We start from the raw sequence: 24,995 nt of genomic DNA, 5'->3' as shown, positions 1-24,995 counted from the left end.
GCGCCTTCAGAGACCCAATGTTCTTACCGCTTGTGTTTTGTCTTCCCCTTTACTATCTGCTTTTCAAGCGTCATGTTCGCATGACTGCGTCGCCATCGGCGTCCCTACCAGCAATGTTGTTTTCCTGAGGCGCGTCATTATCTGGGATGATCTCCACGACCGATTTTCGGCTCGCTGACCGCGATAGTTTCCCTCTGTTCTCGGCTCCCCTTCCCTTGGGTGTAATTGGGCCGTCGGTAAGAGAGACATCGGCATTTGACCTGGCTACAACGGTGCCCGAACTACGAGTCCCATTGATAGGGTGATTTGGGGTGCCTACTTCCGGCTCGGACGGTGCAGCATCCTGGGGCTCTGTATCTTGTGCTTCTTCGGATCCATCCTGCAAATGCTGCTCCCCATTTACAAGTCCATAGATCTTCGCGCTGGACGGCTCTGGAGCAGGGGAGTCCATCAGCTTGGCGCTCCGGCCCCGTCGAACACTACCTGGATTCGAAGTAGGCGTCGCCGAGACCAACATTGAGGTTCTGCGGGGAGTACCGCGACCACTCGTCCGGGCACTTGTAGGGGTCCCGCCCACCTTAAACCCGCTCTTACTGCCAAAGGGTCGTCCCGGCTTTCGTTTGAATACAGGAGCTTGAACAGGAGGATAAATCTCGAATCTAGAAGGAGGAATGTCCGCGGCGAGGTTGGAGGGAGCAGAGGTACTCGAACTCGCTGTAGCAGTCGTTTGGTGATGGAAACCGCTGGTGTTAGAGAGCGCTTGGGTTGAAGGGGGCCCAGCGGCCACAGTCGAACGACCCCCAGAGTCGGCGTGTCCCGTCCAGCTGGCCGTTGGAACGACTGCACCATCGGCCTTCTTGCCTTCTTCCCCCTCCTCCTCTTCCGGGTCTTCCCTCTGTGCAACGGTATGCAATGGAGCCCGGTCAAATTGTGACTGATTGCTACGACCCATGATGTATGGTGTCCAGACCAAAGCATCAGGGTTCAGCTGAACGTAGCCTTTCTCCTCCCAGTTCCGGACACACTCTTCAAAAAACTTGCAGTCGAGTCGCAAAGCGTAGGTTTTGGTAATTGGATCCCTGACTAGGGCGCGTAACCCTTCTAAACCAGAGACCACATCATCGGCCGTCATGCCTGTGCGCTCTGAAAGCTCCGCGATGCTGATGGGAGTTTTTTGGTTTCGTAATTGATACGAGAGTATCAATCGCCAGTAGTTGCGATAGGACACCAGGCCCATGTCGGAGAGAGGTTTCTCTGGTGAGCCGGTCTTACCTTCAATACGAGTGAGCAGGTATGAGAAGTCGATAAGCAAATTCCCGTAGCCTTTTCTTTGATGGATGGGCAGTGTGAGAATGCACGAAACATTGTTTGCCGAACTGGGCCGTTTCTCCTTGCTGAAATAGCCGACAAAGTGGCAGCCCAGATCGTCGAATTCGGTCATGACATAAAACAGGAACGGCTCCACGTCGTAGTAAAGCGTTTTGGATCCCAAGAACAATTTGGCGAGCAAGCAAAGATTCTGGCAATAGACCGGGTTCTTTCGCCCGTCGACCTCGAATATTGAGATGGAACCATCTCGGTAGATTTCATCTCCCGGGGGATGTTTTGCCGGGCATTTCAGCTTGTGCCGCCAGGCCACATAGTCTGAATTCATATATTTCAAGCAAAACTCGCAGATGTAGAGCACCCGGTTGCGACTATATTCTTCGGGATAAGGAGCTGCATACCAGGTCTCAATCTCGTATCCTCCAAAGTTAATGGATTTAATCCTGGATGGAGGACCCGAAAGCTTCTGGGAAGCGTGCGGGACGGCTTCTCCGCTGTTTTCAGCTTCCAAAAGCTTCCTTTGCCATTCCTCTTCGGCCTTTTGTCGCGCGATCTCGAACCTTTCGCGATCTGCGTGTGTTGGCAGGGTTCTTGAGGTGTCCGCATCCGCTTCCGACAGAATACCGCCGTATGGCTTTGATTTTGATTCGTCTGTTTCGCGGTCGTTGAATGAGTAGAAGGGGGATATGTAGGGTGCAGGTGTAATGGGAGCAAAATGGGATAGAGGTTCTTGGACCGCTGGTGGCGGCTTGGGCGTTCTTCTGCCTCTGAGTTGTGACCGGCTCCGAGAGTTGAGAATTTTGGACACTTTGTTTTCGTTGAGACGAAAAGCGAGGACTAGTCTCCCAAATTGCCTCAAAACAACGCGGCAGGTATCCTTTTCCTCGACGCGCGTTCGCCGAGAACGGGTACGCACCGGGGACTGACCGTCTGTATTTCCAAAACCCTGGTCTCGGGACTCAGCCCGAGCGGATCGCATTGATGATTGCCGTCGCAGTTTTCGAAGTCCAGATGTGGGTTCTCCCACGTCGGTCGACGAGGCTTTCCTTTTCCGCAATGATCTGGAGCTGGTCAAGAGCTCATCGCTGACGTCCACGGTGCTGAAAATCGAGTGAAAACCAGAATCTTTCTCTCCAGAGTGCGCCGGTAAAAGTTCTCTGCGCATCTTCTTTTGACGAGGTTGTCGCAGGGTTGTACCATTCTGCTCAGTACTAGGCTGCAATTTCTCCCGAACGCAGGTAGGGCATCTCCATGGACCAGCGTCTGTTCAATGTCAGTCCCGGGGCAAGGCGCGACGAAACCAGGTAGAGAAGACGAATCAATTTGAACATACCTTCAGTCTCATCAAGTGCATTCTGTTCGCGCGCACATTGTCGATGAGCTGTAGAGAGTTATATCAGCGACAATTCTTCAAAATTGGCTCAAAAGGTGCAACGTACAATGGTCACCACAGACGGTGCAGGTTAAATACTCTTCAAACTCCTCGCTGGGATCATTATCCTCGTCTTGACCGCAAAAGCTACATTTCCCGTCTCAGGATCAGACCAGATCACGAGAGAGTGGACATGGGAAGAATAATGAACTCACATGCAATTGCCGCGGACAGTGGTATCCACCTCCGCATCCTCCCGGCTATTACTCTCTGCCTCCCACTCCTCATCGGCCTCCGATTCTGAACTGCTTGAAGAGGCAGCGGGTGCATCGCTGTCACTTGGATTCTCAAACGCTGGATCATCTTCTGCATCGGCAGCCGCAGAAGCAGCATCATCGTTGTCAAGAGAGCCAGCTGCGTCAGGCATCTTGACAGCACCAACCGGTTCTGTATCATCATTCTCCCCGTTGATATTCAGCTCCGTATCCGGCTCCCCCTCTGCATCTTCGTCTTCGTCGTAATCGGCATCCTGATCCCCCACGGCGGTCTCCCCAGAGTATGCCCGATGAACTGCATTCTGTAGCTGCTGGTCCATCTCATAGAGGTCGGTCTCCTCCTCCCCTTCTGCGTCCTGATCACTGTCCACCATATCGGCTGGCGGTCTAGTCTCTGGATCGTCGATGGCCGGCAGCACGGTCGCCGGCATGGTGTAGGTCGCCGTAGTCGCCAGATTGAGTGAGTGTGTTTCACGGATCTACCAAGGTTTCGCGATGTTTGAATGAGAAGTTGAGGCTATAGAAGCTTCCCGCTTGGGCGAACAATCATCTGGCCGCGCATGAACGGGACATGGGGACAAAGCGGCGAGCTGATCTGAAGGCAGTATTCCAACAATTCAGCGTGCCAATCGGTCAAGTCGTAGCATACGTCGTAATCAAGCGTTGGAGACGAATGCGCGAGCAAGACAAGCGCGGAGGGTTGCCAAAGTCGGAGGCGCAGGAAGGAGGCGGCCAAGACAACAAGCAAACAACGCGTGTAATGAAGGAACTGGAGCCGTGATCAGAGGCGCTAGTAGTTATGCGAGAGTAGAGCAATGACCAACGCGTAGATTCGCAGCGCAAACGCCGTTTGTGGAGCTATTCAGCTTCCAAAGCCATCTGCCGCCGCTTCACACCCCTTCTCTTGCAGTGAGGTTCACGAAGTTGCTGACTCATCCAGATTGACCCCCGGCCGGACTAAACCGATTTAGGAAGTCCTCCAGACCTCACGTCGTCGGCGGAATCAGCGGGCACAAGAAACGACGCTGGGAAACATTCTGGTCTGCTTTTTTCGCAATTAAAGCTGTCCGTTGACACCTGTCTCAATCTCTCTGAGAACTTTTCTGATCGTGCAGCGAATTGAGGATTTGTATCTCGCAAAATGGGTGTCCCTTTCGAAGCCCTTATCCCCTACGGGATCATCGTCGCTGTGTGTATCCGCAACACCGAGCAGGCCAGCACGAATTACTGATGGATCGTGACAGATGTTCGGCGTGACCGGTGTCGGCCTCACTGCTGCTAAGTACTTTGGAAACGAAGGGAAAAAGGCGCGGTGGAACAAGGATCTCTGGGATAGAGTAAGTCCTTCTTCACCTGTGGCTTGCAATCGAGTGACCAAGTTGGCTAATATCCATCTAGCAAAGTGCGTGACCTACCCCTTGCAATACTTGCAATATTCCTCCTTGTTTATGCAGCCGAGGGACCGGAAACTGACGATATATATCTGCCATAGTGATGGAAAGGGACTTGAGAATCACAGGAACTTTACGAGGCCAGTCAGGCAATGCCGTAGCGCCAAAGGGATTCGATGTCAGCAACCCATGGAAGGTATGTCATATCGTCGGCTCGATGCGCTTATTCGGTAATGCGGATTGCTCACCTCTCTACAGCTTGAGAAACGGATTTTCTGAGTCACGGCAACGTGTCTCCGCGTCATGTTTTTACACCTTTTGTTTTAGCTTGTGTTTGCTTGCATTTCCTAAATCAATATCCACGCTACGGTCCTAGAGCAACGTCGTTTGTACAATATCAACGGGCAAGCAAAACGCTGCAAAGCTAGTTTTCAATTGTCAAAAGAATTCTATTTTATCTGGGAGCTCAAGCCCTGTATTCCTTCAACTTCATAATCCTGGAAGTGCATATCGAAATACTTCGCCAGCGCTTGTCTCCGATCGTCTTCGTTTGCTAGTGTGGCCACAACTTGTGTCTCCTTACCCAGCCTTTTCTTGACTTCTTTTCCTGACATCACATATAAACCTCGGGGTTCGAGTCCACCCTCACTCAGAATCACCTTGGTACAGACAAACGTCTGGGTAAACCAGCTGTCCGACTTCTGGCTTGTCGCAAAGTTCATCACTGCAAAGTCCTCTGCCAGGAATTCAACTTCCGAAAAGGAGTACGACGGGATCCATTCACTTTCCGGGTCATGCCTGATCTGGTAGATCCAGACCTTCTGGCTCTTGTCGACGAAGTCGGGGATGCTGTCCTTGATCAGGCGCATCTCACCGGGTGCAATGCAGACTGCAACCTCGTTTTCCTTCATTGGCAGCGGACTGGTAGGGCCATTGCTGCCGAACCCAACGTCGACCTTTTGCGAACCGGGTTAGTAACTGCCCGCGATGAGATTCTCAGCAGGATGACACCTTACCATGTACTTCTGGCCATCAATGGTCACGATGAGAACCATGTGTCCACTGCGTCCTGCGTCAGCGAATGCGACTCTATAGATTTTAGGAGATCAAGGTACATACAGCGACTTGTATCCCGCCGCGGCATTGTTCCCAGTGGCTACCGCGCGACTAACTCGGCCTCCCGTGGGATAGACCTGGTACCCCAATGACCGTAAAACGACATAAAGCAGGTTGGTGTTCTCCATGCAGTACCCGTCTAGTTTGCGGGTGACCAACTTTTCAAACACACACGTTGGATGGACGGAGATCGCGCGGACTTGGGAGTAATGCAGACCGGAATTACCCCATGGGATGGCGCCCAGATGCCGCCTCTGCAGCTCGGTCAATGCGGCCAGCGCATCTTTCTCGATGCATTGCTGGAGATGTTGTCGCCTGGTGATTCCAGATGTACTGGCGGAGTCGGCGTACCCGATGCGCTGCAGATAGGCCTCTATCTGATCAGGAGTATATATAGACGGTGGCGATGTCATGATGGAGTGCGATGATCTATGAGACCACGAGGAAGAAAGAGGCCATCTTACTTGCATATATATTCAAAGCCAAGATGGTCTCGTATTCCAGTTATGATTACCAAGCAATAGATCCAGTTTTGGCCCGTGAAGCCGCCAACGTCACCACTCGTGTCGCCGATTAGAGGCGAGCCGATGATGGTCGGCGGAAGATATCTGTTGGACAAGAGAATGAGTGTGTCAAAATAAGGAGTTAGTAGAGTTAGTATGATTCAAGCACTATTTATTTTGACCCTTTCCAGCAAAAATTCGATGCATGTAGAGCAATCACAATGACGGTGCCTCCATGGTTCTGCTTCCCGCGTTTTAACCCCGCGGCAGAATGAGAATCAATGAATGTATCAGGACGGACCATGTAGATTGGTGTTGAATAATCATGAAGATGACAGGTCGGTCCATGGATAGCGTACTCCATATTTGGACGGGAAGCATGTCTCCTAAGGTAGACTTGGATGGTATCATGGATCCAGATTTCTCCACGTCTTTAAAGAGTATGATACTGTCTGTTTATCAGATCCTCGGCTGTCGATGCAGGAATGGGAGACATCTGACGATGAATGGTCGATGTAACTACCTAGTCACTCCTAGTCACGATTACACAGAGGTTTTATTCCAGAGGATCAGAAGAACATACGCAGATAACCATAGAGAGGTATTGTATAAACCAATGCAGTTCAAATAAAGACGTTCTCAGCAAGAAGACTGCTGGTTCGAGGAACGGACAAAGGGACGTGGCATCTACACTGCGCTCAATCTCGGATCTCCGTTTCCATCGCAGCACGATCTCACTCACAGTTTAGAAGACGGTATCTGGCTGACTTTCATGAACTACGTGTCGCGGAACCGTGCTATCCTTGAACTTCTCTCTTCTCATCCTACTTGTCGACCACGACTGATCTTCAACCCATTCCCCGCCCCATCCCCAAGACGCACCATGTCCAGCTCGATCGAACAGAAACTGAACGAACTGCAGAAATACTCTGCATGCGATGTAGGAGCTACAAACCGCGATCATCCCCTTTAGTTCTCTAGGCAGCTTCTCCTCTAACCGAACGAAATTCTAGGTATCGGATGCTCTCCTCAAACTACAGAAACTCCCGGCAGGAACAGCCGCCCGAGCAGGGCACCTGGCCGACTTCAGTAAGGAGACCTCGCTCTGAAGCATCAACGTCCCCTTCTTAAAGCAAAGCAACCCGCTAACAGATCAACCAGCCCCCTTCTCCCCCACCATAGGCCGCAACGCAACACAACCCAAAATCATCGCCCCAGCATCAACCTTCAAGTTCATCTCCAAGGACGAAGAATGCAATGCAAAGCCAGAGGACTCGCACGGCTTCCCAGCAGGCACGCACTGGGTCGACTTCGCCAAGCCAGGCACCATCGCCGTGCTCGAGCAGCCCGCGCACCAGCACTGCGCCGTCCTCGGCGGGATCATGGCCGTGCGGATGAAGGTTCTGGGTGTGCGCGGGGTCCTGGTGAACGGGCGCGTACGGGATCTAGCAGAGATCAATGAGTGCAAGCTGCCGGTTTGTGTGATTCCCAATCCCAATCCTGGATCGGGGGCGGTCGGGGCTGATTGATGTAGGTTTGGGCGAAGGGGACGTCGACGGTTGGGTCGGGAGCGGAGGCGAAGCCGGGGGCGAGGGATGTGCCGGTTGATGTGGGGGGCGTGACTGTTTCCCCGGTATGGTTTTCTGTAGGTAGGAACTGAGTGTGGATGGTGATGCTGACGTTGTTTACAGGGCGATATTATTTTTTGTGACCCTCTGGAAGGCGTGGTTGCTATCCCTCACGAACTCCTGGATCAGGTGCTGGAACTCATGCCGAAATTAGGGGCCATGGATGACAAGGTCAAAGACGCCGTGTCTCAGGGGATGAATGCCTTTGATGCGTTCAAGCAGTTCCGTACCAAGATTTGAGAGACTCTAAGGTTGTATATAGACGAGTGATCAATATAAATGGTGGACCATCATGTCATTGGTATTCGAACAAGTATTCAATACAATCAAGAAGGTGGTAACATGATATATGTCATCGCTATACAAAGAAATGCAGAGAAGAAAAGCAATGAAACCAGCTCATTCCTTCTTTTTTGTTTATTCGGCGACCCAGACAGCGGCCATGCCCATACCCGTACCCACACACATGCTGGTGACACCGACCTTCTTGTTGGTGCGCTTCAGCTCTGTCAGAAGGGTGCTGATCTGTCTAGCACCTGTGCAACCAAGAGGGTGGCCAAAGGCGATAGCACCTCCCTTGGGGTTGATCTTTTCCTGAGGCAGGCCAAGCTCGTTGACACACCACACACACTGAGAAGCGAAGGCTTCGTTGATCTCATAGATGTCGACCTCGTCCTTGGTGATGCCGGCCTTTTCAAGGGCGACGGGGATGGCCTTCCAGGGGCCGATACCCATGAGCAGGGGCTTGACACCGACAACGCTGGCGGCAACATACTTGCCGATGATCTTCTGACCGAGGCGCTCAGCGGTGGAACGCTTCATCAGCAGCACGGCGGCAGCACCGTCAGAGATCTGAGAGGCGTTACCGGCGTGGATGGAACCATCCTTGGCGAAAGCAGGACGGATCTTGCCGAGGGACTCGGCGGTGATGCCGTCACGGATGCCATCGTCGGCCTTGACGGTAATGGTCTTCTCCTCGCCGGTTTTGGGATCAGTCCACTTGACTTGGAGAGGAACAATCTCCTCGTTGAAGAGACCGGCCTTCTGAGCCTTGACGGCCTTCTGGTATGAAGAGGCAGCGAAAGCATCTTGGACGGCGCGAGAGATGTTACGGTCCTTAGCCATCTGTTCCGACAAGACACCCATGGGGACCTTGCAGTTGGCGGACTCGGGGTGGCTCTCAAGGAGCTCAGAGAACTCGGTAACGGCACCAGGACTACGTGACGGAAGTTTGTCAGCATTCGGGCTTTTTTGCTGTATTGCAAAAGCATGGTTCGACTTACCCGTACTGAGAGGACATGCTCTCCACACCCGCACCAATACCAACTTCGATCATACCGGACTTGATCGCGTTGGCAATGTCCACAATGGCCTGGAGACCACTGGAGCACTGTCTGTTCAAGCTCTTGACAGCAGTCGACTCGGGGAACCCGGCAACAAGGGCAGCAGCACGGAACTCGGTAGCACCGCCACCAGGGGCAAGGACGGAGCCAACAGCAACATCTTCCACCGCCTTGGGGTCGATGCCACTGCGGTCGATGACGCCCTTGAAGACACCGGCCAACAGATCAGCGGCAGCGGTATCCTTGAAACCACCCTTTCCACCCTTGGTCAGGGCAGTACGCAGGGCACATGTGACAACGATATCATCGGGATGCTTCTCGGTGATGGCGGCGACACCCTTCTTGCCTCCCAACGTGAAGTGGGAGGAGACCTGAGAAAGACGCTGTTGAGCTGTGAACCCCCACGTAGTCAGTATATCTCAGTCAACCGAGGTGGAAGAGTATCCGGCTTACCAGAAGACATGATGACGTCAATATAAACCAAGGGTATATGCAAAGAGACCAAAGGACAACAAAGTAGAGCTCTTCAGAAAGTGTGGGATACGAAAGTGATGCTAAACTGGGGAGTCCCCTTTATAACCCCAGAAAAACCCAACGTGGAGTAATCATCAAGTCTCTCGGTTCTTGTTACCCTTTGCAGTGGTCGTGTATCCAAACCTGTGAAAGTACCGAGGTCCAGCCGCATCAATGTTGTTCCGGCTAAGAAACTAGAGTCACGGGATCTCCGGCGAGGATTGTGTCTCTTGATTTTCATGTGAAGAGCCATCAACCAGCAGATGAGGGTGGCAGAAGACTGCAGATGATCTTCTCTTGCCTAGGCAATAATGAAGAAACTGAGCTATCGTAGGCTTGTCGTCATCTGATCCGAGTTACTCAGCTATTTTGACACTGATTATACATGGTCTTGTGAATGCCGTCTCATATCCGTTGTATACACTACTTTGACAGGAATTGTTATTATATAATCTACTATCTGGATAGTAGTACTGACGAAGTTGGTAGCTTTATTAATATTAATAATTGTGATGGTACCTGAAAATATGATCTTACAATACTTTGAAATTAATATACTTCATCATGTTTGAGGAATTCAACATACAGAGACAAATGATGTTACTGCTGCACTTAGTGTCCCTGTTCAAGCTTCCTCTACTTAGACTCTTTCAAGGATTTATTAAAGAATCATAAATGACAATCAGAATTGACCACTCCATACCTCTCCACTATGTACCTCAAATATCAAGTCTGAGCGGAGAGTCGGCGGCGGAATCCCCGACATCTTTTTCTCTCCGCATCGCATCCAAGGTCAAAAAAGACCTGGCCACCTCCACTAGGTCTCAATAGCTCACCAAATCTTCTTCGATTCACCTCCACTGATCCATTTCATTTTGCTTAACAACTGCATAATGCGCACCCACATACTGCGCAGTCTGGCAACAGCCGCACGCGCATCCCCCTTCCGATCAATCCACATCCAATCCTCCTCATTAAGGCCATCCCGAGCAACATGCAGCGTACGATCTTCCTTATCCCTCCCCTCGCCGTTCTTTCTAACAACCTATCCTAGCAGAACCCGAACCCCCTCTCACAATCAGCTCTATCCCGACCATTCTCCCGCTCCACTCCCGTCTCGTCATCCCCGTTCCGCCTCACGTCGAAACCCGACACCGACCACACAATCCCCCCCGAACCACCCCTCGACGGCGAACCGGCCCCCTACTACAGCCCCTACAAGCCAAAGCGCCAATGGCCCCCGGATATGTCCAAGCTTTCCCCGAAACACCAGTTCCGGCTCGAGCGCAAGTACCGACGGCGCGCCGCGCTCAAGTTCGCTCGGCCTAAGTGGGTCAAGGCGACCAAGTTGCTTCAATGGGGGGTAATCGGATGTAGGTTTCCTGTCTTGGTCCGGCGAAAGGATAGAAAGGATAGAAATGATAGGCGCTAATGGGTTTTGTCTCCTGTAGTTGTTTTGATATATGCTTTGCTGTTTATGGAGTGGGATGAGAGGGGAAGTCCGTTCGATGAGGTAGGCGCTTCCCCTGATATACTGCTGAGAGGTGTCGCTAACCTACTTGATCTACACAAACAGATTCGACGGGCGTTCTTTTCCGGCGTCAAGGATACATTCTCTACTCCGCCGCCTCCACGCCCTGTCAGGAGAGCTGACGATACTGCTCAGGAGTAGACATCATCCATAGAAGATCAGTTGGCAGTCTCGCTTGTCCCAAGTCGATAATCAATCTAGTGCTGCTGTATATAATAATTGTACCATATGTATGAATCAATGTACTATCTTCAAATGCTACCAAAGCAGGGCAACTCCCTACCTGACAAGCTTGAAACCTCCGCTATACTGCTCGCTGACTTGGTCATTGTCAATCTGAACTACGAGTTGCATGTCCAAAAGAAAACAAATTCATAAGAGTTCACTGCCGTCTGAAAATGTGTTTGAATAGGAGAAAGGAGAAATCTCATCATGTTGGCCCTGTTGCTTCATTAAAAGTCGTGTCGCCATGGCCGTAGTTCAGCTGACAGATGCGCCCAAAACACCAAAGAAATGCCAACGCCGTTCAGTATCCAATTACTCCAATAAGACAAAGTCAGCAAGCCCTGATGAAAGTGAACGAGTGACGGAAGTGCTCATGAGAGGGGGAAAGAAAACAAAAAGGCAGCAGAGAGTAACAGCAACAGAAAAGCAGGACCTAGAACGCCGGGTCATGATCGCATGATGGAGTTGACTTTGCAAAGAAAGTCGATGAGTTATTGAATCAAGACATCAAAACTCGTGAAAGCAGATTCGCCACAAATATGAATTGGCATGCTGTACCACCAAACAAGCTCGTCACAGCCAATTGCCCAGGCCATCCCCCTTCTGAGAAACTTGATTGTTGGAAGGTAGGTCCAGTGCAAGCTCCAACCTGGGAGGCTTTTCGTCAAGGATACCCTTCTTAGGGCTACCACCTCCGGCCTTGACTGGGGACTTAACAGGAGATCCAGGTTCTGGTCGAGGCGGACCCTCCCGAACGAATGTGTACGGCCACCCGTCCTCGACAGCAGCTGCAGTCCATGTCCGGAGACAATCGTGGACGGAGGAGTAAAATTTCTCCTTGCATGTTCTCAGACTACCGCCCATTACCTTCTCAAACCCGGAAGCGCGGAGTTCTGAACGCAACTTGTTGCGTTCTTCGACAGACGGCATACATGCAATGAGGCCGTTCATGAGGTCAAGATGCGCTGCGAGATAGTTGGTGGCATCCCATTCAACCCCACCTACATACGGCGCAGCGGGCACAGGCGGTCTAGGTGCCGGAAAATGACGCTCTCGGAACGTCTGTTGCTCCAGTTCTGATGGCGATTTGTCGGACTTGACGATGGGTATGACATTGAGATGATGAAGGAAAATCCAAAACACCTCTTTGGTTACATTGCTGACTTCCTTACACCACACTCGATAAGGGCGAGACTGGTAGATATTGGCAATGAACGAGAGGGGTTGGCTTTCTTCCGGGGGACTTGGATCCTGCAAGTAGGAAAGGATCCGTGAGGCACATGCTGTTGCCATCTCGTCGGAGGAGGCTGTAGCAAGCTGAGTAAAAAAGAGGTTCATGATGATGCTACGAGTGGTGTATTCGCTCGGTCCTTTCTTTTCCTCATCGAACAGCATCTTCAACAATGCTGGGAATAGTTCGGCTTCAATTTTGGTCAGGTGCTTCAATGCGACAGAAGTTGTGCAAAGAGCCTTCAGGCACAAAAGGGTTTCATGAAGCAAGGTGTCCTCATGCTCCTCCCTAACGAAAATATCAGTATTTGTGCATAAAGCCATTAGACTGGGCCACAAAAGACGTACCGCCATTCAACTTTCATTATCCTGTAAAGCAACTGGACAATTTCGTCCATACCGCCATCGGTAATGAACGTATCAACCCAGTTGACGGTCTCATTGCGCAATAGGATACGAAGCTTGTGTATCTTACCAATCTCGATCATCTCGGGCTTTTGTATCTCGCGTAGATAGTGGACAAAGTCCGATGGATCGGCAGCAGTGTCGCGACTGGCTGTAGCGGAGAGAGAGACGGTGGACGTCGCTGGTGTCAGGATTTTTGAGAGACTCGCCGGTTGGGACAAATCAGCAGACTTTGGACGCCGATAGAAGCTTCCGCTTTCAGGCCGCTGCTTTTTCCCAGGTGAGGAGCCACCTTTAGAAAAGGTAAATCCGCGACTCCTGGACCTCGATCGGGACCCTTTTCCGTCATGACTCTGTCGCTCATCCTTCGACTCGCTTTTGCGACCTCGGCGACCAGTGCTATCATTGGCCGAGGAAGGAGCAGCGCTCTGTGGGGTGTTGTTCTCTGCTCTATCCTTTTGAATAAAGTCAGCCTTGATGCTAGTGTCCAATGCCCTCATCTTGTCCCTCATATTGTGGGGAATGTTCCGCGCATCCTATGTCACTAGTCAGCATGTGCGTGCCGGACGAAAGTAGTTCTTCTTCATTAGGCAACTGACAAGGAGCTTTTCGAATTCGCTTTCCAGGTCCTTCGGGTTCAAGCGTCGTTGTACCTCTGCTTCTTTCCCCTTCGCGTTGAAGGCAGAGATTGCCGCCTGCACGCGTGATGGTTTCTTCGGGCTCTCAGGCTCTGGGTGCGATTCGGACCTTGACATACGAGGCCTTCCTTGGCCTCGCTGGGACTCAGTCTCAGGCTGATCAACCGCAATTGGTTTGTCGGACGGCACTGTTTGGATGCTACCCAGTGCCTCCCTTAACTTTCGATTCCCGGAAAGATTATCAGATTTCGGACGGGGCTTGGCATCAGAGCGATTAGCGAGAGAGGGCTGATGGTAATCATAAAAATTTCGCTGTTGCGCTGGGCCATAGCCTTTGGGTGTGTACAGCGAGACTTCTTCTTGAAATGTTCGGCGCTTATTTGGGGACTGCGGCACTTCAGTCTGGTGGAAGGAGTGGGACCCGTACGGGTTCCAGACAGGAGATGGCATGCTGTCCACCAGATCTGAGGGGCTTCGATTTTCTTTGTCCCGGACGTCTTTTGATCCTTCTGCCTTCCTTCCCCGCTGTGATCGTTTCAGGATGGCACTGAGGCTGTTTGCCGACTTTGCCTTCTTAGGCTTCCAACTCAACGACTCGTCCTCCTGCGCACCACCGGCCTTATTTTCCTTGCGTTCCATATAGTTTCTCAACGACTTCAGTGACACGGCACTCTTCGTCTTCTTGTGCAAGCCCCCTTTTCCTGTCTTTTCGGGCGGCTTCTGCTGGAATGAAGTGCCATCTGCCGCGTCACGGTTGTGGGCTCTTTCGCCCAGCGGATGTTGGTTTAGAGCAGGATAGGCCTGGTCGGCTGGTGACCAAGATGCGCTTTCCGCCGGTGTGGACCTGGGGAAAAACTTTGGAGGGATAGCATCGTCCGCAGATTGGTTTCGTCTATGAGCTTTGGAGAGAATCGCTCGGAACCCAAGTTTGGTAGGAGTTCGGGTGGCATCATCGAAGATCTCCGGGGGGTGCATGTTGGGAGCCATTTCTATCGCCTTTGGCCAGAAACTAACCGAAGCATAACGACAGCCGTCAGTGATGTTGCAAATAAAAATTATGCAAAAGCGAACCTCTACGGGTAGACATCAGTAAACTTACGGTGAGAAGATGCTCCGATCGCAGGTGAGAAGAAGTAATGTAACAAATCAAATGGCAAGTTGGACAAGAAAGCACCAGACAGAGCAAGAACGACAAAATCACAAATTGCAAGCAAGCAAAAAGGCACAGCAAGATGGAAAAAAACAAGACATTGGCGAGCAGGTAGTATCTGCTTGAAGTCGGGACTCGACGGGGGCAGACAGCAGGAAGTAATAAAAAGCCGGCGACATCAAAGGAACAGCGAGACCCAGCACGGCACAGCGAATGATCACCAGGTGGATAGTCCGGAAGTGAGAAGAGTCTCGGATGAGTCGAAAAAGATGACCAACAAGCGCATGCAGCATTCATCCACCAACTTTATCCACCAACGCCGTTGCACAGTGGCTGGAATCGAGGATGGTGGAGGGAGTAAACAGAGAGTGGCAGTGAGGTTGCTGGGGGCAACGGTGAGGGGGGAAATACTTATCAATACGGAGTAGTCTATCTAGATACTCGACAAGCCAAGGTAGAATTGTGTCTAAACTATCTAAGTGATGATTGATGATGATCAATTATTGATCAATAATTGATTGTCTTAATCCCATACATCCACTGTCGTCACTTTATTATGATCGATCGATAAGTTAATCCATTTGGTGACGGTATATTGAGACTGGTGATATCCTACTGCGTCATCACCACTATGATGTTCAAGCGTTCTTTGACCTCATCACCAATCCCCGTCAGAAGTCTCAATGTTCCAGATTTCGATGTCAATTCTTGACTCATTTGCAGTTCTAAATCACAACGCGTAAGGAGATAGATAGGAGACGGTACTCCGTAGATACCACGCAATTTAGAAAAACCACATGCGGACGCCAAGGCAAGGCTTCATCGGTGCGATCTTCTGGTTCGCGGGGGTGCCCAATGGTGGTAGATCCCTTACTACTACTATTTCTTCCCCTCATCATAGTCAATAATCTTCGTTATCTTCTACATATGTACCTTCGATTTATCTATTGTACAACAACTAAGTGCAGTCGGTTCAGTCTTCCGCATATTTGATCGATTTTGCTTTGTCGCATTGGGCCTCATGGCTTCTCTGCTTGATCTTAACCTTATTATTCCTAGTATGGAACTGACGGACCTCACGAAAAATTCTGATGCAAAGGCTAGGCCACCATGCCGTCATCGTTGACCTTACCTTACGCCGTAGTTTTATCAATCGTTTTTGTGTCGAGAAATTCCAAATTCTTCGCTGTATCCTACCGGTCGCTCTGGTCATTTCTATGCGTCGACCTGGTGGATCTAGGAGATTGATGCGCATTTGTCTACAGCGAACAAGCGCAATCGGGCAGTTTCGGGCCTTCTTCCCCGCAGGTCCTCAGCTTTGTTCCGACGCATAATCGACAATTCTAGATTCGTCTATGAGATATTTATCTCTTTCGACATCCAAGCACGAGCATCAATCATACTTACCACGGCCCAGCGATGAATTGCCCGTCACGAACCGACGACACTCTTGAGCATCCGGGCTGGAACCAGAATCCTCCCGCGTTGAATGCAGATATAACTACTCGAAATGATCTCAATGGCATTGCCAACTCCAAGGTACACCGGAGGCATGCGTCAGGAATGGGAGGAGTCTCGGGACAAGACCTCATGGAGACAGACTCTCAGCCACACAGTCAAGACGGTACCGAATCCGAAATCGTGGAGACGAAGACGCTAGGCGGAGTGATCGCTGCTGCCTCTGGGTACGAAAGTCCCCAGAGTCACAGCGGATCACCCCGCCGTCATTCAGATTTCACTTCAATAATCACCTCCCATATTCTCTATGTCGGGCAGAGTCTTGGCAAGTTTGCTCGCTTCGTGGGCCCCGGGTTCTTGATTGCTGTTGCTTACATTGATCCCGGAAATTATGCCACCGATGTCGCTGCTGGTGCAGAGTTCCGATATGCGCTGCTTTTCATTGTCCTGCTCTCTAATCTCTTCGCCATTTTCCTGCAGTCTTTGTGTATCAAGCTTGGAAGTGTGACCGGTCTCAACCTGGCGGAGAATTGTAGGGAACATCTTCCTAAATGGTTGGTATACATTCTGTACTTTTTGTCAGAAGCCGCCATTGTCGCGACTGACATTGCCGAGGTATGGCCTGCCTACTCGACTGTACTTCCCTCTCCAAGCCCTTACTGATCTCATGCCTAGGTCGTGGGTTCAGCTATCGCTCTCAACCTCCTTCTTAAAATTCCGCTAGTCGCTGGATGTGCCATCACGCTCGCCGATGTTCTCTTCCTTCTCATTTTCTATAGACCCAACGGATCCATCTGGGGACTGCGACTTTTTGAATACTTTGTTATGGCATTGGTCCTGGGGGTGGTGGTATGCTTCTGTATACAGCTTTCTCTTATCAAAGAACAGTCCGTTGGGGATGTGTTCAGAGGCTATTTACCCTCTTCCGCCATAGTACAGTCCAAGGGGTGAGTGGATCCCCGCGCAAGCTATGTTAAGGTCTAAGGCACTGACTGAAGCTCATTTTCCATCCAGTTTGTATCAGAGCTGCGGCATTCTCGGTGCTACGGTCATGCCTCACTCCATATTTCTTGGTAGTGGCGTTGTCCAGCCGCGCTTAAAGGAGTTCGATGTCACAAAGGGCTATGTGGACCCGGCTGTCTGTCTTGGAAGCACTAGCGGAGAGGTCGAGTACAGGCCATCTATCCACGCCATCCGAGGCTGCATGAAGTACTCGATCATAGAGTTGTCGCTCTCGCTTTTCACCTTTGCTCTTTTTGTAAACAGTTCCATCCTGATCGTTGCCGGTGCCTCCCTATACGGGGGTTCCGGCGCTGACGACGCTGACCTTTGGGGAATCCACGACTTACTATCCAGTTCCATAGCTCCGGCTGCCGGTTTGATTTTTGCGCTGGCACTGCTCCTGTCGGGCATTTCGGCAGGGATCGTGTGCACTATGGCGGGTCAAATGGTGAGCGAGGGGATGCTGAAATGGACCATCAAGCCCTGGCTTCGCAGACTCATTACTCGATCCATCAGCATAATTCCCAGTATCATCATCGCAGCAGCTGTGGGAAAGGACGGGTTAGGCAAAACCCTTACTGCCAGTCAAGTAGTACTGAGCGTAATTCTACCCTTCGTGACGGCGCCGTTGATCTATTTCACCTGTCGCAACCGTTATATGACCGTGCCACCTGATCGCGTTGGCGGAGACGAGGCGGACATTCCGTCCGAAGGAGTCAAAATGCGAAATAACTTTCTGGTTTCTGCGATAGCCATACTAGTCTGGTTGGTAATCGCGGTGATGAACGTGGCATTGCTGGTTCTCGTCGGATTGGGCAAGGCCTGATACAAAATTGGTCGTTGCTCGCCTTACATGACATTAGACTTAGACTTAAGACGCAGATTTCGGGATATTATCCCAAGTGTTATAGAATAGAAAGATAACCTCCGGAAGAGCGCAATCGAGAGCGTCTCGTAGAGCAGAGACAAACAAAAAATGAAATGAACATTCCCAAAACGCCATTGCTTTCATGCTCCAGAACATCAATCGTCAATCCACTCGTGTATTAGCCCAGACCACCAGCAGGCTCCTTGACCTTGGCTTGTTCCGGAAGCTCGTCGATAAATTGCGGCGGTGCCACCTCATCCTGCATGAAGCTAGGCATGGCACTCTCGCCCATCGCACTCTCAAACATGGACTCCTCACCCAGCGCCTCCAACTCCGCATCAAGTTCCGACTCATCCACATCCTCGGGGATATCATACGCTCGCGAAATACTCTCCTGGATCTCATTGCCGATATCCATCAGATCGGCCATCTCATCCTGCATGCGCTCGATCTTGTCTATGTCGACCTTGCCATACTGCTTCTTCAGCTCCTTGGTCGTCGTCTTCATCGCGTCAACGGTCGTCATCACGTTCTTCAAGTTATCCTGCATCATCCCTGCCTGTTCCATGTTCCAAGATTGCTGGGACAGCTGATCCCGTTGGGCTTCGTACTGTTTGCGGCGCTGCAGGACCTTGAGTGCCTTCTGGCGAAGTGCGTTCTTGCCTGGTCCGTCGCGCATCTTGGCGATTTTGGCTTGGTAGGTTGAGAGCTCGGCGTTGAGAGAGGCTAGTTTGACGTCAATGCTCGCGACGCGGTTGTCCACCTTTATAACGGCGGCGGGGTGTTAGCTCATGCGGGGAGAGGTAGAGAGGCTAGTTGAAGAGAGTCGGGAGGGGACCTACTTTGGAGATCGCATCGTCAAGCGATGGCTTGGGAGCCGTGTTTTTTGTTCCAAATAGTCGGTTCATCTTTCTTGAGGTTGTGTTTCAAGCATGAGATAGTGTGGTGAGTACAGTGCGGAGTGATGTAGGGACGGGGATCAGCACCAGTTGATAGTGGCAGGGGTTGTTGCCGCCTGAGGACGCGGGAAGATGCCCTAGGCTACCAACGGGGATCGTACAGAGGTCTTGGAATTCTCAAAAATATCTCAGTAGAATTCAACAGAAAACCTCTATTGTCTGGGATACTAATTGGTCTATTAGAACTGGATTTCATGAGTATGGTTGCCTGAATCCAGCATTACACCGAGCAATGGCATAGACACGTGATGGGATCATCAGTTCGTCAGATTCCATAACAAATAAGGCTCCGTACTCCAGTCTTGGGGTCCATTAACCTACGGAATAACCATCATCTGACGGCAATTTAAGCCATCCACTCCAATCAGAGTAGTATCGATCATCCTGGCCAAAGAGTCTCGCTTACCACCTGGCATTTCGTAATAATTGGCGGCTTATAGCACGTGTGACTGTGTGGGTAGATGGTCCCTTTAAGGTCCTTGTTGTCCATCGACCTCAGTGGGACGTAATCTCGGAGACCTGCTTGACTTCGAAGTATTTAATACTTAGCAGTCGCGGTGCCGTACCTGATCTATATTTATCAATTTGCCCAGTGCAATTGTCAGCAAGCAACTAGACTACCTAGCACTGTGAGATCGTTCAGGTCGCAGCGCATCGGAAAGCACCAACTTTCCTCCATCAACAACGAGAGAAAGAGTCCCCAAATGTCGTGAACATCGACTCATATACTACGGAGTACACCTGAATATAGAAAATATGATTTCATTCTTCTTCTCATAAAGTTTATCTACTTCAAAACTACCCTGAAACGATCTGTCACATTTTCCAGCTCTTCTTTTCTTCTCCCCCTCCACCTCTCGCCTAGAGGTCGCGTGGAATTTCCCCGCCGCCGCTTGTCGGATCTTGTTGGGTATTTCCGCTCAGCCTGGTTCATCAGTCCTCCAGGGATCAAAGTTGCCGGTCGATCCAGACGCAGCCGCCAGCGCAGCACGTCGACGTGATCCCTGAACGTCAGCTGTGACTCTGTCCTCTATTGACCGTCTACATCAGTACCTTGACGACCGACGGTTGATTCTCCTACCAACTTGACCGACTGGTCTCGCCTGTGCAACAGGTTCCTGTGCCGCGCGAGGAAACACGGACTCGATCAACTTACTTACGCCGGTCCTGCAAAACACTCCACAAGGAGTCTGGCGCCGCCTTCTCTTTCTTTGTCACTCACTTATCATAAGGTCTTGAAGGTATGAATCATTTCACTCTTATTCCCTTGTCCTGTTGAATCGCTATCTCGCCTCTGACCTGGTGTATTTGCCTCCTTCCTGCCAGCCTTCCCCTGCTGTTATCCCTTAGTGTCCATCTCCCCTCTTCAGAATGAATGACGCTCCTAAGGCTCCGATTACTGGGCTACACCCTGATTTGCACCATTCAACCGCTTCATCATGCTCTAACTAGTAAATGATTGCTGACTTGCTGAGTTCCGACACGCAGCGCTTGGCCGCTCCGACCGTATTCATTTAGCAACTATTATCATCTCCTTCCCTTGAGACAAACCTCACAAATCGAACCGTTTTGGAAACGTTTCTAATCTAGCAGGAATAACTTCCGTGCGTTGAACCAATCAGCATTTCTTACTCGTTGCGCTGTATCATTTAGACGTCTCCGTTACGACTCTCGGAGCGGATCAAACCAAGAACAAAAGTGTGCTTGTGATACCTTACTTGTTTTCCATGACGATTTTCTCTCGAATCTATAGTTCAAGATGTTTTGGCGCTTCGGGGGATACGCGAGTGTCTCCACCATTGATACCCTGCTCGACAAGCCTGATGTCAGTCTCGAAGAGCTGTTGGACGAGTCAGAGTTGATCCAGGAGCTCAAGCAACATAATACGAAACTCATAGAATATCTACGAGAAGATAATGTCTTGAAACGCCTTATGGACTACGTGATTGCACCCAGCCTGGTGAACGAGGATGATGATGACGACGAGGACGATTCAAACGATTCTAATGCCCCTCAAACGAGTAAAGATGCTCCAACCGAAGGAGAGAAGAAAGTCGACCCGCTGAAGGAGATCTTGGATCCTGAAGATCTGGACCGAGCTGAGAAGAACCGTTTGAAGCATGCGTACATCGCGTGCGAAATTCTCTCGTCTGAAACATGGTCAATATTGGAGTCAATAATGGCGAACACGAGCTACCTGCGCGACTTTTGGGACTTTGTGAGGAGGCGACCCTCGTTGGACCCTATTCAGGCGGGTTACTTCACGAAGGTCAACGAAACGTTGTTTGATCGAAAGACCAGTGAGATGCTGGAGTTCTTCAAGTCTCTGGACGGTATTGTCCTGGCGATCCTCCGGCATATCGACAATCCCATGGTCATGGACCTCTTGTTGAAGATTATCAGTCTGGAGAAGGCCGAAGGAGGCCAGGGAATTGTGGATGTGTGTTCATCAGAGAAAAGTCCCCTGTTTTTTAATGGTCAAGACTGACACCCATCGCAGTGGCTGAAAACACAGAACCTGATTCCTACTCTTTTGTCCTTCTTAACTCCAGAGCATCCCGCCTCCGTGCAAACCTCTGCGGGAGACTTTCTCAAGGCAATCATCACTATTTCGGCAAATGCGACTCAGAACGACCAATCCTGCATCGGACCCAATAGTCTCACTCGCCAGCTCGTCTCCGCACAGTGCGTAGAGACTCTAATCAAGGCCATGTTGCAAGGTGGAAACCCATTGACAGTGGGGGTTGGTATCGTAATTGAAGTTATTCGGAAAAATAACTCGGATTACGACCCAGAGACCATCGGTGGCCCTGATTCGCCTCCTACGATATACGACCCTATCTATCTGGGCAACCTGCTACAGCTTTTTGCCAAACATATACCGGACTTCATGGCACTGATTCGAAGCTCCAAGCATACGATCAATGACAATGGAAAAGTACGAAGCGTGGAGAGAGGACAGCTCAGCTCTGCTTGGGGCGCTAAAATTGAGCCTCTCGGCTTTGACCGTTTCAAGACATGCGAATTGATGGCAGAGCTGTTGCACTGCAGTAACATGGGTCTTCTGAACGAACCCGGAAGCGATGAGTATGTCCGCCAACGCGATGCTGAACGAGAAAGACTTTTCCGCGAAGGCGCCTTCAATCCGCACAAGGAGTCGTCTGCTCTCGAAGGCAACGATTCTACCGCAGACTTTATCAATGGTTCTGTTATCGACTCCGGTTCTCCTGAGGATTCTCGAGTCCTTGAAATTTCGAACGCTGGTGAGGATGGGTTCGAGGATGTCGATTCTTCTGGCGTCCTGGTCGACAAGGAGAAACTTGCCGAGAGAACGGAGCCTGATAGTCGGCAGACTGAGCCGGACGTGAGTGATACATCGAGAACACCAGCCTCGATAAACGACAAAGAAAATGATTCCGGCGAAGCCCATGATCATGCCGAGGCCGAAACGGACACAAACGAAGGAAACAGCTCTGACAAGAATCTCCCGCCTACGGTGTCTGACCTAACAGACCAGCTCAATGCAATGGATTTGGGAGACCAACGGCCCTCCGAGGAGACCACGGCCCAGGAAGACGTCGGAAAGTCTGAGATCATCCCCTCCAATGACTCGGAGTCGCCCTCTGCTGCACAGATGTCGTCCGACCCCGAAGCTGTACCAGCGCCTCTGTTCTCCACACAACAACAGGAAAAGGAATCAGTAGCTTCAACACCTGATACTGCTGGCCAGGTCGGGGATGCTCAAAACTCCACAGACCGTGGATTAGACTCGGTGCCCTCAACCACCGATGCTGAAGATTTACGGGCGCACATCAATTCCTACGTTCAGCTCGATCCGAACGGCCAACCTGTCGTTGGTGATTATCTCAAAATTATGTTTGTGAAGGATAAGGTCGTACCCACGATACTGGTAAGTTAGCCCGCGCGACATAGGTATTTTGTCGGAATCTGACCCCTGCGTGTCCTAGGATTTCTTCTTCCGCTTTCCATGGAACAACTTTCTTCACAACGTTGTGTATGATGTTGTTCAGCAAGTTTTTAACGGACCTATGGAGCGCGGATACAATAGATGTCTTGCGATCGATCTTTTCGAGACAGGGCGCATTACACAGGCGATTGTTGCTGGACAAAAACGAAGCGATGAAGCGCAGCGGACGCAACGCATCAGACTCGGCTACATGGGTCATCTTACCCTCATTGCGGAAGAAGTTGTCAAGTTCAGTGAGCGTCATCCACCCGAGCTACTTTCTCCTATGGTGATGGAAAGCGTCTTGAACCCGGAGTGGATCGATTACGTGGAGCAAACTCTTTCCGAGACGCGAGAGCGAGATAATGCAATCCTCGGCGGTGTACGACCAGATATGGCTATCGGGCACCGTCAGGGCCTGCTGAATCAAGGTCAAAGCATGAACGCTTCTTCAGCGCTCGCCGAGGCTGGCTTGAATGGTGGCGTCAGCAATTCAGGCTTCCAAAACTTCGACGCGAACCAGAGCAGTGTTTCTGGTGGCGCTTTTGGTCTTGGTGGCGGCAGCAGCTCTCTGCTGAGCGGCTTCGGAAGCTCCAGCGACGATGAGGATGAGGAAATGGAGGAACAAGACGACAGAAACCTAACCGAACAATCCGCCGAAGGTGGTTCTGAAAATGTGGGTGATGATTTCTTTACTGACATTGACATGAACGATGCGTGAGAGCTCGCTCTCGGCTACTCCCCCATCTCACTCCGTTCCTCCAGTTCTACTCTACTCTATTTCCACTTCCCCTCCCTGATCAATCTTTCTCGTCTCTCATCAAACGGTCGATGAAGACTGGCGCCGTATAGGTGTTGATGATGAAGGAGATTTGAGGTTGTTGGGGAACATAAGCATAGAGCGTGTATCTTCAGCGCTTCTTGTCCATGTACAGACCCATTTCGGGGATGAATCCCCCAAGATCCTGCGGCACCCGTCTGAACGGATGGTCTAGTCGGATATTTAGTCCTTTGGCTGCTCCTTCAGGCATTGATATACAAACTTGATTTCATGCATCTCTAGAGGACCAGCTGCATCTGAATGATGACTGTTGATGGGTTATGGACTTCTGGGTCTGTTCTCAATTACCCGAGTCACTCAGTTGTCTGGACACTGTTCTAGCCCAGATGAATTGACTCATGCAGACCCTCTTCCTCCCCGCCTTCATAGTTGATCCAATCCCTTCTGCTGTAATACAAGCCACAGCACTTGCTGACGACGTTGTGAACTTAGGCATCTACCAACTCAACAAGTCAACCTATACCAATTCTTCCTCCACCTCCTGCTCCTCTCAGCCTCGGACCGTCTCGCGCGCGACGGCAGCTGGCAGCACGGCTTGCCGCACAGAAACAGCAAGCTGCTGAAACGGGCGGCAATGAAGGCGAGCCTCAAAACCAAAATAACCAGCATGAGAATGGCGATGTTCAGTGGCCATCCAACCCTTTTGTGATTGCGGGCTTGGACGATGACGGTGATGGTACGGACTCGCCGTCCCGAGCCGCTTTTCCCTCCAGCGACTTTCCACATACGCGCAAGGACGAGCCTTTCTCATCGCCTACTTTTCCCGAGTCTGGCTTCAGCCCACCCGATTCAATGTCCACTAATTCCTCGGATGATGACGGGGAAGGCAGGGTAGACATGAGGCGCAAGGAGCGCGTTCCCCTGGAAGTTGATGACGACGAGGATGACATGGGCGAGATGGTCGGTCCCTCACTTGGTTCTGAAATGCTCGACTCAGATGAAGAGGACGAAGCTATCATGAACGAATCTCTAGGATACCCAGATCTCGGGCCTGGCCGCTACAGAAGCTTCCGAAGATCACAGTTTGGTCCGTCTCCTTTCGGGGACGACGATGACAATGACAGCAGCGACGGCGAAGATGATGGACTAGTCGAAATCTTAGTTCCTGGGAGGAAATCTTCCGCGACTTAACTGCCAGGATTGATATGGCCAAGATTGTCCTCTAGAATTTATTGTCTGCGCTGGTTTGCTCTGCATTTCATTTCCTGGCGGTAATTGTGTTTGGCACTCTGGGACGCATGGACTATTTCCTTT

General features: G+C 51.0%; 9 protein-coding genes across 9 annotated transcripts; 4 read left to right on the top strand and 5 right to left on the bottom strand.

Moving 5' to 3' along the window:
* Positions 1 to 70: 70 nt before the first annotated feature.
* Positions 71 to 3,404, bottom strand: Aspvir_007336 (putative histone acetyltransferase; the record flags this gene model as incomplete). The annotated part of the gene is made up of 4 exons (XM_043270518.1): positions 71 to 2,589; positions 2,660 to 2,707; positions 2,766 to 2,845; positions 2,914 to 3,404. The coding sequence occupies 4 exons, from the start codon at positions 3,402 to 3,404 to the stop codon at positions 71 to 73; spliced, it is 3,138 nt and encodes a 1,045-aa protein (XP_043126453.1).
* Positions 3,405 to 4,813: 1,409 nt separating this feature from the next.
* Aspvir_007335 (arylamine N-acetyltransferase family protein) lies at positions 4,814 to 5,893 on the bottom strand (the record flags this gene model as incomplete). The annotated part of the gene is made up of 3 exons (XM_043270517.1): positions 4,814 to 5,320; positions 5,381 to 5,426; positions 5,484 to 5,893. The coding sequence occupies 3 exons, from the start codon at positions 5,891 to 5,893 to the stop codon at positions 4,814 to 4,816; spliced, it is 963 nt and encodes a 320-aa protein (XP_043126452.1).
* Positions 5,894 to 6,866: 973 nt separating this feature from the next.
* On the top strand, positions 6,867 to 7,851 carry Aspvir_007334 (RraA family protein; the record flags this gene model as incomplete). Its single annotated transcript, XM_043270516.1, has 5 exons — positions 6,867 to 6,923; positions 6,997 to 7,072; positions 7,145 to 7,458; positions 7,518 to 7,616; positions 7,675 to 7,851. 5 exons carry the CDS (start codon positions 6,867 to 6,869, stop codon positions 7,849 to 7,851), a joined length of 723 nt encoding a protein of 240 aa, XP_043126451.1.
* Positions 7,852 to 8,028: 177 nt separating this feature from the next.
* On the bottom strand, positions 8,029 to 9,417 carry Aspvir_007333 (3-ketoacyl-coA thiolase peroxisomal A precursor; the record flags this gene model as incomplete). Its single annotated transcript, XM_043270515.1, has 3 exons — positions 8,029 to 8,827; positions 8,895 to 9,345; positions 9,408 to 9,417. 3 exons carry the CDS (start codon positions 9,415 to 9,417, stop codon positions 8,029 to 8,031), a joined length of 1,260 nt encoding a protein of 419 aa, XP_043126450.1.
* A 943-nt stretch (positions 9,418 to 10,360) lies between these two features.
* Positions 10,361 to 11,139, top strand: Aspvir_007332 (uncharacterized protein; the record flags this gene model as incomplete). The annotated part of the gene is made up of 4 exons (XM_043270514.1): positions 10,361 to 10,468; positions 10,525 to 10,840; positions 10,919 to 10,980; positions 11,044 to 11,139. 4 exons carry the CDS (start codon positions 10,361 to 10,363, stop codon positions 11,137 to 11,139), a joined length of 582 nt encoding a protein of 193 aa, XP_043126449.1.
* Positions 11,140 to 11,796: 657 nt separating this feature from the next.
* Aspvir_007331 (uncharacterized protein) lies at positions 11,797 to 14,483 on the bottom strand (the record flags this gene model as incomplete). The annotated part of the gene is made up of 3 exons (XM_043270513.1): positions 11,797 to 12,742; positions 12,802 to 13,394; positions 13,458 to 14,483. The coding sequence occupies 3 exons, from the start codon at positions 14,481 to 14,483 to the stop codon at positions 11,797 to 11,799; spliced, it is 2,565 nt and encodes an 854-aa protein (XP_043126448.1).
* A 1,582-nt stretch (positions 14,484 to 16,065) lies between these two features.
* Positions 16,066 to 17,932, top strand: Aspvir_007330 (NRAMP family metal ion transporter; the record flags this gene model as incomplete). Its single annotated transcript, XM_043270512.1, has 3 exons — positions 16,066 to 16,719; positions 16,780 to 17,051; positions 17,119 to 17,932. The coding sequence occupies 3 exons, from the start codon at positions 16,066 to 16,068 to the stop codon at positions 17,930 to 17,932; spliced, it is 1,740 nt and encodes a 579-aa protein (XP_043126447.1).
* A 220-nt stretch (positions 17,933 to 18,152) lies between these two features.
* On the bottom strand, positions 18,153 to 18,882 carry Aspvir_007329 (putative SNF7 family protein (Cta1); the record flags this gene model as incomplete). The annotated part of the gene is made up of 2 exons (XM_043270511.1): positions 18,153 to 18,737; positions 18,817 to 18,882. The coding sequence occupies 2 exons, from the start codon at positions 18,880 to 18,882 to the stop codon at positions 18,153 to 18,155; spliced, it is 651 nt and encodes a 216-aa protein (XP_043126446.1).
* Positions 18,883 to 20,692: 1,810 nt separating this feature from the next.
* Positions 20,693 to 24,872, top strand: Aspvir_007328 (uncharacterized protein; the record flags this gene model as incomplete). The annotated part of the gene is made up of 4 exons (XM_043270510.1): positions 20,693 to 21,373; positions 21,434 to 22,843; positions 22,902 to 23,576; positions 24,174 to 24,872. 4 exons carry the CDS (start codon positions 20,693 to 20,695, stop codon positions 24,870 to 24,872), a joined length of 3,465 nt encoding a protein of 1,154 aa, XP_043126445.1.
* Between the last annotated feature and the right edge of the window lie 123 nt (positions 24,873 to 24,995).

This window comes from Aspergillus viridinutans (assembly GCF_018404265.1).
Source record: "Aspergillus viridinutans IFM 47045 DNA, scaffold_5, whole genome shotgun sequence".
In the NCBI taxonomy this organism is placed as follows: domain Eukaryota; kingdom Fungi; phylum Ascomycota; class Eurotiomycetes; order Eurotiales; family Aspergillaceae; genus Aspergillus; species Aspergillus viridinutans.
This window is presented reverse-complemented; position numbering and strand designations above follow the sequence as displayed.